Source organism: Ruditapes philippinarum, unplaced genomic scaffold (assembly GCF_026571515.1).
Source record: "Ruditapes philippinarum isolate M1 unplaced genomic scaffold, ASM2657151v2 ctg3980_1_1_1_1, whole genome shotgun sequence".
Lineage (NCBI taxonomy): Eukaryota > Metazoa > Mollusca > Bivalvia > Venerida > Veneridae > Ruditapes > Ruditapes philippinarum.
The window spans coordinates 47,455-63,020 of record NW_026866446.1 but is presented as its reverse complement, the minus strand read 5'-3'; the positions used below and the strand labels follow the sequence as shown (position 1 = coordinate 63,020).

At 32.6% G+C, this 15,566-nt stretch overlaps 1 protein-coding gene across 2 annotated transcripts; it reads left to right on the top strand.

Annotated features, from left to right (window-relative positions):
* Positions 1–6,621: 6,621 nt before the first annotated feature.
* LOC132732501 (transmembrane protein 168-like) lies at positions 6,622–14,514 on the top strand. Of its 2 annotated transcripts, none has more exons than XM_060718936.1 (5): positions 6,622–6,719; positions 8,828–10,221; positions 10,961–11,039; positions 11,850–12,045; positions 12,819–14,514. In XM_060718936.1, exons 2-5 carry the CDS (start codon positions 8,870–8,872, stop codon positions 13,364–13,366), a joined length of 2,175 nt encoding a protein of 724 aa, XP_060574919.1. In that variant the 5' UTR covers positions 6,622–6,719; positions 8,828–8,869; the 3' UTR covers positions 13,367–14,514. The 2 variants fall into 2 exon arrangements, with proteins under 2 accessions (XP_060574919.1, XP_060574920.1); XM_060718937.1 differs by having other exon boundaries at positions 6,652–6,715.
* Positions 14,515–15,566: the final 1,052 nt, after the last annotated feature.

Below are 15,566 nucleotides of genomic sequence, written 5' to 3'. Positions count from 1 at the left end.
AATTTTCACATGTTATGCGCGATTTAAGACTGATTTGCAGTATTTTATCACCATATTTCTACTGCGTTGCTAACGCAGTAAGGGCTGTTGTTTGCATATGTTGACCACTTTTAGTAATTTTCTTGGATTTTAAATTTTACATGCCGATTGCAATATGTAAATTTCTTTATTTGTGCACCTCACAATATTTTACTTTTAGATACATTTCGAAAATTTTCATGAAAATTAACATGAATCTGGAGGGGGGGGGGGGCGTGCTGCTTTAAAACAGCATACATTTCTGAGCGAATCTAATTGCAAATGCCGAAAGAAGTCCGCTTTTTTGAAGCGGTTACTTCCCTTTATATGTACACTAACGCCGAAAAATTCAGGGGAGATCACTGCGTAAAGATTGTCAATTGACAGGCGCATAAATTTTCAAGCAAAATAGTTCGCGAATGACATTGTTTTATTGCTCCGCGCCCACAGGCGCGGAGCTATTTGTGTTTACTATTTTTTTTGTCCATGGACCCGGATTTGATCAATAAATCCCTTCGATTTGCAGCTAAAAGTAAATCCGCATTCAAGAACTCCTTTCGATTTCTATATTGGTTTCCCCGTCGTTGATTCGCAGCATATCATATTTATGTATGAGAACCGGAAAGCAGTTCGAAAGCTATAAATAGCTATAAATGTTCTGATTTTTGACACTTAGGTTATAAATTTGTTATTTCCCTTTTTCAGTAGAACATGAAATTATAATTTGTTAGATTTTGAATTACATTTACACACAGCATATCAAGTATACTATTAGTGATTAAATTTGTCAATATAAAGAATATTTCAGGCATAAGACTTTAATAATTTTGCTTTTGATTATTATTCTTAATTTATATTTATGAAATTAAATGTTTAATAATAACATGTTGATATATTGGTTGTTTTGAAATAATTAAACTTTATAGTATGTAATGTTACATTTCATTGGCTCTTAGGTATAGCATTCTACTTAGTGCTTTAAGGGTATTTAAGGGTACGTACTCGACAGCGAAAGCTGCATTTTGAGACCACCCTCACTATGCTCAGGCTATAGATAGATTGCATCATTGATAACAACAGAAACTTTGATCTGCAGTTTGAACATGAAGTGTAAGTTTTTTATATATAGTTCTAAAGCAATTCAACAGAAAAGTATATATCGATCTCCCAATAAATCAATTAACAATAGTTTTTATATATATCACTAATGTCAAATAGCTTTTATATCTTTGACTTGCACGAACATGATGTTAGTGAATTTCCACATACCTGCCTAAAATTCAGGTCATCATATTCTACAAAACCCTACGGAAGAGCATTAGTGCCAGGTGTATGTTTTTTATTAACTCGAAATTTCGAGTTACTAACTCGAAATTTCGAGTTACTTATCTCGAAATTTCGAGTTACTTATCTCGAAATTTCGACTTACTAACTCGAAATTTCGAGTTACTTATCTCGAAATTTCGAGTTACTAACTCGAAATTTCGACTTACTAACTCGAAATTTCGACTAAGTAACTCGAAATTTCGACTTACTACCCCGAAATTTCGACTTAGTAACTCGAAATTTCGACTTACTAACTCGAAATTTCGAGTTACTTATCTCGAAATTTCGACTTAGTAACTCGAAATTTCGACTTATTAACATTACAAGAATGGCCAAAGTTATTTTAGATGGTATAAGATATAGTAGACAGTGCCTTTGAACGATGGAGATGGAGAAACGGGTGCCTGGACAAAAACTATTGAAATTTAACTTAAACTTAGTAATGGCATGTACACACCTGGCATAAAAAATACAAGGCTTCCTTTAATTTGTACGTTCAGGCGTTCTTCAGACGTTGTATTGTATCCCATCTGTTCGAACATATCTTTTCACTAATCATATTCTTCTCATCCCTGTAAAAAAACCGATCCTATACTTTACGTGTGGGACATCTGAGGAAAGTATCGCGGCGTGGCCAAAATAGGGCGTGCTGAGGCCTTTGTCAAAATTGTTGGACTGACTATATTTCTTGTAAAATCGGATGCTTTTATATTGTTCCCAACATATATATTATAACACGTATCACTTTTATCAACTTTTATCAACACAGTATGAATCAAAGTATTAGTAAATAATGAATAATGTTACAAAAACATTATTAGTATAAAGAAACGTGACAGACTAACTGGCCTATACACGTCATTTAAAACGTATTTAACACATGGTATTGCACAGTTTACAATAGGGTGGGTTTTGGACTTGTTGTTTCTCCATATGATGGTTGTATGTGTGCTTAAGAAAAAGAAACACCCTGTTAACACGGAAATGTGGAAAGTGTGATTTTACAACCTCCCCCCCCCCCCCTCCACAAAAAGCGAAGGATATGTTCAGTATGTGTGGACAATTTGACCCTTTAAAATTGTTCTGTTAAATAAATGTTAAAGGTGCTCTGTCAATGTGCAACAACTACACACGAAAGAAAGTATCTTGAATTCAATCCTTGCTTTCACCGGCAACCAATGAAAGTCGTGCAATGTAAGTCGAAATTTCGAGTTACTAAGTCGAAATTTCGAGTTAGTATGTCGAAATTTCGAGTTAGTATGTCGAAATTTCGAGTTACTAAGTCGAAATTTCGAGTTAGTAACTCGAAATTTCGAGTTAGTATGTCGAAATTTCGAGTTAGTATGTCGAAATCTCGAGTTAGTAACTCGAAATTTCGAGATAAGTAACTCGAAATTTCGAGTTAGTAAGTCGAAATTTCGAGTTAGTAAGTCGAAATTTCGAGTTAGTAAGTCGAAATTTCGAGTTAGTAACTTGAAATTTCGAGTTTGTAACTCGAAATTTCGAGATAAGTAACTCGAAATTTCGAGATAAGTAACTCGAAATTTCGAGTTAGTAAGTCGAAATTTCGAGTTAGTTACTCGAAATTTCGAGTTAATGAAAAAAATAAAAAAATCTACAAAACAACAATTTTTCATCAAATTTATATGACAGGCCATGTTTAAACATGAAAAAACGCGATTTAGGGTAATTTCAAGTATTTTCATCATTTTCTGTTAACCCATTACTTCATATACACGCCTTTTAACGCCTTTTTCACCCCCCCCCCTTTTTTGTTGTCTCAAATGATGAAAAAATGCCTTATTTAGGCCCCAAACACTTGGTTTTGTTTGAGAAATGTTGTTAAAAAAAGTGACCTCTTTTTCGGCGCGGCCCCCCAACCAAAAGATACATCAGGGGGTTGCCAGAAGGGGGATGTGCCCCCTTCTGTTTGGGGGGTTTGAAGGGGGGCGGAGTCCCCCTCATCGCCAAGAAAATTTTGGGCTTGTGAGAGGCTGTAAATGACCCCAGATTGATCATAAGGTAACGTGTAAGCAACGCTGAAAAGCATTTGACTCTATCTCAATCCATTGAGAAGTTGCAGCACTTTGAAATCAATTTTGATGGAAAAAATCAACGCAAAATAGTGATTTTTGGCAATTTTGAGATGTCCCCTCGTTGCCATGGTAACAGAAAATTTAAGCCTGAGCATGTTGTTGCAAGGGCAATGGTCCAGTCAACATTTGTGCCAAGTTTGATTAGTGTTGAAGCAGTTTTTATAGTATTATAGCAATTTGAACTTGTAACGGGAGACTTTTCAATGAAAACAGCCATTTTTCACAAAATGCTCATGAAGCAATGGGTTAATAAAAAACATACACCTGGCACTAATGCTCTTCCGTAAAACCCAGCTTGTGAATGCGGAATTTTAATAGAGGACGCTAAACATTTTTTTATTTCAGTGCCAAAAATTTAATCATCAGAGAATAGAACTTTTTAGAAATACAAGAGAATTTAGTACGCAAAAGTATACGGGTGTATGTTTTTTATTAACTCGAAATTTCGAGTTACTAACTCGAAATTTCGACTTACTTATCTCGAAATTTCGAGTTACTAACTCGAAATTTCGACTTATTAACTCGAAATTTCGACTTACTTATCTCGAAATTTCGACTTACTAACTCGAAATTTCGACTTACTAACTCGAAATTTCGACTTATTAACTCGAAATTTCGACTTACTAACTCGAAATTTCGAGTTACTTATCTCGAAATTTCGACTTACTAACTCGAAATTTCGACTTACATTGCACGACTTTCATTGGTTGCCGGTGAAAGCAAGGATTGAATTCAAGATACTTTCTTTCGTGGGTAGCTGTTGGACATTGACAGAGCACCTTTAACATTTATTTAACAGAACAATTTTATAGGGTCAAATTGTACACACATACTGAACATATCCTTCGCTTTTTTTTGGAGGGGGGGGGTGTAAAATAACACTTTCCACATTTCTGTGTTAACCGGGTGTTTCTTTTTCTTAAGCACACATACAACCATCATGTGGAGAAACAACAAGTCCAAAACCCACCCTATTGTAAACTATGCAATATCATGTGTTAAATAAGTTTTAAATGGCGTGTATACGCCAGTTAGTCTGCCACGTTTCTTTATACTAATAATGTTTTTGTAACATTATTCATTATTTACTAATACTTTGATATTGTGTTGATAAAAGTTGATAAAAGTGATACTTGTTGTTATATATATGTTGGGAATAATATAAAAGCATCCGATTTTACAAGAAATATAGTCAGTCGAACAATTTTGACAAAGGCCTCAGCACGCCCTATTTTGGCCACGCCGCGATACTTTCCTCAGATGTCCCACACGTGAAGTATAGGATCGGTTTTTTTACAGGGATGAGAAGAATATGATTAGTGAAAAGATATGTTCGAACAGATGGGATACAATACAACGTCTGAAGAACGCCTGAACGTACAAATTAAAGGAAGCCTTGTTTTTTTTAGGTCGGGTGTGTACATGCCATTACTAAGTTTAAGTTAAATTTCAATAGTTTTTGTCCAGGCACCCGTTTCTCCATCTCCATCGTTCAAAAACACTGCCTACTATATCTTATACCATCTAACTAATAGCTTTGGCCATTCTTGTAATGTTAATAAGTCGAAATTTCGAGTTACTAAGTCGAAATTTCGAGATAAGTAACTCAAAATTTCGAGTTAGTAAGTCGAAATTTCGAGTTACTAAGTCGAAATTTCGAGTTAGTAAGTCGAAATTTCGAGTTAGTAACTCGAAATTTCGAGATAAGTAAGTCGAAATTTCGAGTTAGTAACTCGAAATTTCGAGGTAATAAAAAACATACACCTGGCACTAATGCTCTTTTAAGCTACTTTTTGGTATAAATACTTTAACTAATTCTCAAAACATGCTTCTATTTCATCATGTTCATCAGTTTATTAAAGAAACGAAAAGGTTAATATAGTTTAACAACATTTGATTTTCTTTTAAACATTGCTTTTATGGTTCTATACAAATTGTTAGACTATTGTCAACTGTCAAAATTCATAGTAAAACTGTTGTAGGGAGTAGGGGACGTGTTTTTTTTTCAAATATCAGAAAATATATTTTTAACTAAGTTTTTTGTTCTAATTATTTTTTTCTTAGATTTCAACTTAATTGATCATACTTTACATATGTCTTTTTCACATCTATGTTTAAATAACATTGCAGTCAGTATTTTCAGGGGAGGGCCCCCGATAATGTTGTTATAACTTTTGGCCCAACCCTTTTGTATATTTACATTAATGTATTTATGTATAATTGTGAAAATATATGTATGTATGTATATACATACAATAAAATATTTTTAAATTAAAATTCAGGTAACAGTCTTATATTATATTGATAAATACTGTATCATCACATAAAGCGTGTATAACAAACAAAAAATTCCTGAATTTGATCTTTTTGAAATTCATCCAATTTTTTCATTCTCGAGTGCTGAAAGAAAGCTTTTTTTTTTAATTTGACAAAAAAATGCATGTAATATTACTATATTGTAATATCAGTCCCTTTTGTTACTATTTGTATATTTGTTACAATTATAATAATAAAATACAGACTTTATCATCTTATGTTACTGACTACAGTATTCAATGGAATTACTTTCCTTACCAGGTAGGCATCAGCGAAAGCATTTTTCTTTTAGATTAAATATCTTTCCCTTCTTTTTAATTATGGACAGTGCACATTTAGATAAGTATAATTATGCAAAAAATGGTTTACAAAACATTCGGAAAAAATCTACAATAGTACTTTATCAGAATATAACATGACCTGTGCATAGGAATAATTTGGTAAGGTATCTGTACATAATGAGCGCTTTTTTTGCGCGGAGCTTCTCAATTGCTGCATTGCAGCAACATTTGTACTTGTTCTTTATAGATATACATGCTTATAGTAAGCTCCATGATTATTTACATCTGTGTTAAACAACAGTGCAGGTTTAGCGTCGAAATAATATATAAGAGTTACAAACCCTAAATTTTTTTTTCAAATTGTTTTAAATCAAATAAACATTGAATTGAATACCAGTGTTGCAATTAGTCTTATAGCCAATTTACTACAGTTAAAACACTGGAAAGCATTGGTGGCACTATACAAAAACAAATTGGTTTATAATCTCACAACCTTCACCTTTCTGACATTCTGAGACCCAAACAAATTCAGCGCCTTCTGTGCTTTGATAATTTACTATGGATAATCGTCGAGGTATTCCGATTCTAAAAGGGGAGGTAACCACTGCGGAGCCGTTTACAGAACATGATTAAACAAACCGCATAACTTTATGTCTATCGTATTATGAAGTGACTAATGTATGTAAGTATTGTTGAATTAATGATTTTGATAATCGAAATATTATTCTTTATGCGTGTGTCATTCTATACTGTTTGTTTTCAACAAAATTGTTGCTGTAAAAAACGTCAATAGACCTAATAAAGGCTAATTGAGGCGGAATGTCAGACGTTTCACTCCCAAGACGTTTCACTATTGAGACGTTTCACTCCCAAGACGGTTCACACCTAGACGTTTCACTCCCATTTTGTCAATTGTATGGACGTTTCACTCCCAATTTTTAAGAGATGTTTATCAGGAAAGTTAACAAATTTTAATTTCATTAAAATCAAACAGTGTAAAAAGGAAATTCAATTTAATGTTTCATTTTGTTGATTTCAATGGTATTGTTAATACAAATTATTAGAAGAATTAAAAAACATTTAACATTTAAAAAACAGTTTTCTGAAATATCACTTTTATTATAAGTGTAACAACATGAGAAAATTCTATTTATAGTAAATTAAAAAAAAATAGAATAACATAGAAAGAAAAATAAAGACTTTAGACATATTATAAGTATCAATTTAAATATTGAAATCAACACCAGTAAAGTATCTAATATTATTCAAACAATAAAAAATATCAATATATTTAATATATTATATAATGTTATGATTATTTTCATTATAATGAATATAATGATTATTTTTTGTAAGTCTTAAACAATGAAATGCGAAACATGTGTATAAAATAAATTATTTTTAAAAATTATTTTCTTCCAACAATTTATTAAACAGTAGCCATTAAACAAACTTAAGGTATAAACACTGCACTTAAAGCATCAACAGTTTACTAATCAGTTGTTTATTGGACCATTTAAATATTTTTTGACAACAGCCAATTTAAACATAGAAACCTCTCCATAAGTTTTGTTTATACAATAATGAAATTTTGTCACCAAAAAATGATTATACATGACAAATATTGAAAAAGCCCAATGCTTCTAATTTAATTAAAGATATTTCTGATTTCAATGGCCATTAAAATATTTGACATGTTTCGCAAAAGCACTGTATACTAGCATTAAATAATTTAACATTTTTTTATCCCATGTTTAAAATTAACAACAAAAAACACGTTACTCAAAGCTAATTGTTGTCACAAGATTGTTATTTTAGGTCTATTTTAGTATATCAAATGTATCAAAATAATTTTGGTATAAAAAGGTGGTGAAACGTCTTGAAGACGTTTCACTCCCATTTGGGAGTGAAACGTCTTGGTGTGAACCGTCTTGGTGTGAACTGTCTCAATAGTGAAACGTCTGTCTACCATTGAGGCGTAGATAGGTTCACTGTTCAGCCAGTTAATCGTCCATGAATACAGATTAATGGAAGAAAAAAGATCACATAACAAGTAAATTGGAAGTCAATATTTTATTTACTTGAAAAGTAAATTCTTCAGTTATTTGTTGTTTTATTTTTTCAGTTTTTATTTTCGCTCTTAGAATTTTCGTACTCAATTTTGTATCAACTTATGAATCAAATACACATATGAATTTCATTCGGGGTTCATATATACTATCGTAAAATATATGGGAAATAAGGTTGTGTGAGTTTCCTAGCCAGGTATAACAAAATGGTAACTATACCATTATTGATTCTATACTTTTTTGTTTTATCAGTGTTAATTACAATCAATAATCCTAGATTAGACCCCAGGGTCTTAACCAGGAGTATACATGTATATATATTAGGCTTATTCTGTGTTTATAGTATATACCTGTGGAAAATATAGACAGAGTGAGACAGTGATAAACATAGGGATCTATTCCTGATCGCCTTTACAGTGTATGATAATGACTAATGTATGTTAATAAACAATTATGATTTTAAAAAAAAAGTAAAGAGCAGTAGCCTAAGGGTTCTAGCACTACTGGGTACATGAGGTAACAACAATGTTTGTTCAATATGTACATGTAATAATATGACATCAATACATATACTGATTAGTTCTAGGAAGCAGATATCTGTCAGATGTGAGAGTTATTCAAATAATCTTCAGACTTTTAACACAACTGAGGCACAATATTATACTTTAACTTATTTGGTAAACATTTTATTTTTGATAATCAGATTATGTTTGTATTTCAGTTAATGGAAAGCAACTGGCAGTTGATACAGCAACAAATATAAATGGTTGGTAAACTTCTGAAAAGAATTGTGGGAAGAAAATTAATCAATATTCAGCAAATCAATTTATCATATTGCTTACACTTTTTGAAGCGGTGCTGTCAAGTATTCATTATGAACATCAAGGATTTTAGAGCAAAACTGACAGTGGTTTACCTAGGATATGTATCAGATGTGATGTTAACCGTTGCTCTTGCATTAGGGCTGTATACAGAATGGACAAACTCGAGTAATACGGTAGTTCTCCTCATATCTCTGTGTGGCTTGTTTGTTTGTGTGATCTCTTGTGCTTTACAGTATTACTTTAACTACACATCTGGTGGTAAAGCATTGCTCCATATTTGGCTTGGATGTATACTAGGTGTGATCACTTTCAATGATTCTCAGGAGTACCAGTATGAAACCCTCCAAGAATCCATGAACATATTGCTGATCAGTAGTACTGTCTTTGGATGGTTTTGGAGTATATGTGAACGCTTCTTACAGAAGAAAAAATACAATGCTGGTATGTTTTCACCAGCAGAATGTCTGGAGAGTTTAGGACTCGCAATAGGATCTCTTGTTATAGGGACTGTTGATTCAATAGCTATCACTATTTGCATTGTAGCGTTCATACTGAATCTCACAGCTATTAGATTAAAGTCATTACTTGGGGTTTTAACATTAATTTCCTTATTTTCTTTTTTTATATTTATTTTTCTCCCAAGTTTGGCTGGCATCAGTGACGGTGGAGTGCATAGGAATGTAAATGTGTATGGCCTAATGTGTTTTGCTGGACGACATTTATTTGAGCCAGTGGTAGATCTTTATTTTTCAAATCTTTCAACACTAGAAAGATGGCAAGCATTTTTTATAAAATCTGGATTTACAAGAAGATTAGTTATAGCCTTCATTTTTCTGTTGAATTTAGTGTCGGGTTCTTTGATTGGACGACTGTCAGCCAATCATAAAGAATGGTTTGTTGTAGTACCATTGTTCTCGGTATTTGCTGTTGTGTGGCTTTGCTTCCATATATTATATTTGATATCAACCTGGAAGCTGATGAACAAGATAACAGAATGTAATCTGACATATAATTGTTTATCAGAAGACAATCGTAGCATGAACAGGATTCTTGCATCTAAGGGGATCCGCCATTTTAGTTTGATATCAAGAAGGATAATTTTTCTCACTTTAATAACAACAATTTTGTTAATGGGCGTGGGCTGGGAAACAAAAACCAATTACAGTATTGGACTTGTGATGACAATTTTACCTATAGAGGCAGTTACGTTGAGTCTGTTTTGGGAACTTGGAGATAACCTTGGTGGAACATGTACAGGATATGCCCTCATAGCTCCTCACACTTGTCAAAGGTATGTGCAAAAATGTTTAAAAACCTATTTATCTATATAATATTGTTACAGGGTGAGAAAAATGTGCAGCTTTACCTTGACTTGAACCCAGGACCCTTGGAATAATATACAGCTGCTTTACCGACTGAGCAATCCGTCCTCTTACACAACTTCTCCTCTAAATAGTGAACAGTTCTGAATGTGACAATATATATTAACAAAGAAGTGTATATTTTATCCTTATTTAGGTTAGAATTTAAGATATTTCATCCAACAGAATAAAGGTTGAAAGTTGATGACCATCAAGCAATGATTAAAATAAAACCATGTCAATAAATCCATGGTGCAAGAGCTTTATTTTGTAATTAAACAAAATATATTGTACCTACACATGTATTACAAGCTCTTATGCCTAAGTATTTTCAAGTTTAAAGCCAACTCCAGCCAACATCATTTGAAATAATTGTTGAATTCTTTTTTATAATTTAATCAGTACTTGACAGCATATACATGTATATGATTAAATATTACTTCCATATATTCATTAAAATTGTATCTACTCAATGATTCTAATATCTTTTACAAAAAAGACAGGTAAAGTGCTTGCTTAAAAATGACAAGGTAAATTTGTAGTGCTGGTCATGTTATGGTTTATTTATGAATTATAATGTTGATGAAAAGAAAGCTTTTAGTGTGTACTATGATGAAATGTTATTATGTTACACTTCTTGTTTAAAGCTTTTATCTCTGGTTTATACAGGTCAAATGGAGGAGCAAAGTTGTTGTCAGCTATGAATGTTCAGGAGATAGGTTCTAGAGCTACAGCCACACTGAATAAGGTAATGTTGACATGTGACTGATACTGATACCATCCCTATGTAACAATCATGATATATCAATCTATTTCACACCTTGTATTAAAGTGTTACCAATAAAGTTCCAGAAATAGTCCAACAAGTTAAACATGAGGTTCCATTATAAATCATTATTGGTTCCAGTCTTATCAAGTTAGCCTCGTTTTCATTTCCTATGTCTAAAAACACTTTATCAAATGCATATTGTACTCCATGTAGCATTGTTTTCATTTTCCGATTCCAACAGCTCCATATCAAATCAATTTTGCGCACAAAGTTACTGTATCTTTAATATACTACAAAAACATTGATTGTTTGTGTTTCCTTTACATGTAATTTAATATGTATTCTCCTTAAGAATTACTTGCCTAAATTAAAGAGTTGATTTTACATGTAAATAGTATACTGAGGGGCATCCACGGCAAAGTGGTTAAGGTCATTGATTTTAAACCATTTGTCCGTCACTGCTGTGGGTTTGAACACTGACAGCTAGCTTATTGAACGTTGGTGGTTCTACTCAGGTGCTCATTCATGCCTAAAATAATGCTTGGAGGGGCATATGAGGTCTTCTTCCACCATTGGAAAGTTGGCATGTGACCACCTATGTGCTGGTGTGATGTAAAAACCCAACCAAAAAACAAAAAAAAAAAAAAAAAAAAATAGGATACTGCAGTTTTACAAGTTGTTCGTTTTTATATCATGATAGTAATTTAGACATTTTGTAATATGATAATGATAATTTTGGACTTGAATATGATGATACTAATAATTTTAAACTTTTAATATATATTTCAGATTCAGCAGTTCTTTAGTTTTAATATGATAGACAACTATGGATGTGATTTTTCCTCTAGTGGTATAACAGCGGACTATCTGAAGTCTAAGGTGATGCAGTTCTTTGAGCGGAGGACAGGAGATGGTCCGAGATATGACACATATTTACTATATTACTGCGGGGATTGTCATGATTCTGGTGACTGGGCTCTAACAGGTTGGATATATGTCATAAAGTCTTTGTATTTACCTTAAGCAGAACCTTGTTGTCAGTTGTTGGTTTAGAAACACAAGACTGCAACACAGATGGTGCATATACGTGTGTAATTTAACATACAACTTCAATATGTCTGTGGATGAAGGTGACTGCATTTGATTGAAGTGTGACAGTTTTGTCAGCTTTTTTGTCTAAACACTATATCTCTGAACAGCTGATTGGAATTCAACAAAATTTCACAAGAATATTTAAAAATCAAAAATTGGTGTGCATATTAAGAGCATGTTTAGATTCAATGATTTTTGACAAAAAAGTGTCCTTTCATGATTTTTTCAACTTAATAAATGATAGATAATTGACAGTTTCAAATGAATTCTCTTTTGTTAGTCCATGTACAAATTTGATAAAACATGCTTAGTATGGTCCTTGGATGATATTCAAACGTCTTGAAATGGCTCTGGGGATTCTTTAGTCACAGAAGCTGAAAATCCTATTTATACTAATTATTTTCTTAATTTAAAATTCTTCTTAAGAATTTCACCACAACATAACATTAATAAAAAAAAACACATGTAGATAGATGTTTGTGGTTAAATCTATTGTTATTCAAATATAAATTTAGAGTAAGGCTTTTTTCAATATCCAAAAAGTTCTGGAGCATGTTAATCTTACTGTAATATTTATTTAAGCTCTTTTTACTTTACTTTGATTTCAAGTTTTAGAAAATTTTACATGTGCAATCATTTACATTCAAATATGTTTTCATCTTCCAGGAAATGGTAGTCTCAAATTTGACACATTAATAGAATGGTGGACTCAAAAAAATGGTGAATCTGGTTCCAGATTACTTCTAGTTTGTGATACTCAGCATTCATGGCGCTGGGCTCAAGACGTTTCAAAAATAGATGACAACTACGTAGCTTTGCAGACTTGTAAATTCACACGTGTACCAGATCCAGAATTTGGTGACAAATTGACTGTAGGTACGTTTACAGATGATTGGGTGACATATAATCTCACGGACGATATAGAACCAGCCTGGTCGGATAAAAAAAGGATTGTCAGGGGTGTATACAAGGTTTCAAAATACTGGACCAACTTTGTTTTTCATTTACCAACAGTAGAGGATATAGAAGAACACTGGGATAGTAACTTTCCTAAATTTACTAAACCATTGATCAAAGGTGTAAACTTCTGTGAAACAGGAGGTTTATGTTGTATTTGTGATGGTATAAGACAGTTTGTAAAACGTAAACGAATGCAGTGGCTACCACCAAAAGCATCAGAAACTGGACATGGTTTTAAACTTGTCAGGTCTTAAGTTGTTTGTCTTGCCGTGGAACTTCTGTGTTAAAATCTGTACTTTTCTTATCTATATACATCTGTGATCAAACCATTTGAATTGGTTGATAAACACTGCATAATCTTTGTTTTAATGCCAATTTAAAATGTCCTTTTTTGCTAGTTAAAAGGACATTCCTTTTAAGAGACTATGTTCAAATATTCCACAAAAAATTACTTATTAGTATTATTTATTTGTATTTACGTAAGAACTGTGAATTGTACATTTTGAATATCTTATTAATTTTCTATATATTAAAATCAATCTTACAATAAAAATGTGCATTTTATTACTTGATATTTATCATTTCTCAGAAATGGTCGTTGGGTAACCATGTACCAAGATTCATTATTCAAATAATTTCAAGATGCTAGACAACAAGGCAGTAAAGATGCATTCTATAGAAATCATTGAAAATTAGTTTAATTAATTGACGTGTTGGTCAGATTTGTATAACAGAAAGGATTCTTAGGTGACTGTCTTCTAAGAACATTTAAATAACTTGTTTTTCCTAAAAAGAAACACACAAAAAAAACAACAACAAAAAAACACATTTCATAGCCGCGTATAATAGTTGTGTTAGTGTAAATGTATCTCTATATACATTTATAAAAAAACTATGCTAACTTTGGTTGGCAAAAACAATGTTATTACAAACTAAATTCAGGATACTTATAATTAAGGTCAAAAGAGAAAATTTGATTTGACTAACAATGATTTCTGTGACAGATATAGATGGGAGACATTTTCTGACACGAGCTGATGTTGTTTAAGTTATTTATGTACTTGTATTTATTTAGTTTGTATCTGTCCATCCTGCTGTTCATTTATTTTTGAGATATCAAGGTGGATACATCTGTTATTTTTTTACCCCTGCCAAAGGCGGAGGGATATAAATTTAGCGCTTTCTGTCTTTCATCCAGCCTGGAGTATGTATGAGCACAAACATCTTGATATAAGGATGTTTTAATTGGTGTTTGAAGTAAACACAATAACTAGTAGCTGACAAGAGAAAACTGTGTATTTGTGATTATTGAACAAACGAAACAAAGTTTAGTAACAAAATGGCAAATATATTATTCCACATCATACATTACATATCAACTATAAAATACATGTAAATGTCATTCTTGCTTGTTTTAATTTTTTCTTCATTTTCTATAACTACATAGTGCTATCCAGTCTAATTGGACACTGATTGCCTGCCAGTCAGTATGGTCCGGTCAGGATCAGTTAATTTCCGTTAAATACAGTAGAATTTAAGATGTCTGCTGTCACGTGATAGTGCCCGTAACACTGGCCAAGGATACACAAGTCTTGTCCCAAAAACGGGCTTCGGTGGTCAACTTTGACGAGGTGTACAAAAATGGCTGAAACTATTGGAATAAAATTATCGAGATCTAATCTGAATTATGGTCAACTTTTTACATGCCAATTTTCAAGAAGCTACTCGAAAGTTTGCAAAGTTTCGCGTTCTACCTCAATTATAGAATTGAAATGAAGAAAGCGAGCGTTATAGAGCGACCATTGTTTTTTATCCCCCGCCGATGGAATCGGGAGGGGGATATAGTTTTGGCGTTGTCCGTCCGTCCGTCCATCCGTCCGTCCGAATTTCGTTTCCGGAGTAGTTCTCTGCAACAAATGGCTGGAATTCAACGAAACTTTATGGGAATGTTGATCAGCATGTGAAGTTGTGCACCTGGGTATTTTCGTCTGGATATTTTTAGTATTTTAAGAGTTATTGCCCTTGACTTAGTAAAATTTTGTAATTTTCAACTTGTGTCGCATGTAACTCAAAAAGTATTTGACCTAGAGTCATGAAACTTTACAGGAATGTTGATCAGTATGTGTAGTTGTGCACCTGGGTATTTTCGTCTGGATATTTTTAGTATTTTTAGAGTTATTGCCCTTGACTTAGTAAAATTTTGTAATTTTCAACCTGTGTCGCATGTAACTCGAAAAGTATTTGACCTAGAGTCATGATACTTTACAGGAATGTTGATCAGCATGTGTAGTTGTGCACCTGGGTATTTTCGTCTGGATTTATTTAGTATTTTTAGAGTTATTGCCCTTGACTTAGAAAATGTTTGCAATTTTCAACTTGTGTTGCATGTAACTCAAAAAGGATTTGACATAGGGTCATTAAACCTTATTGGAAAGTTGCTCAGCATATTTAGTT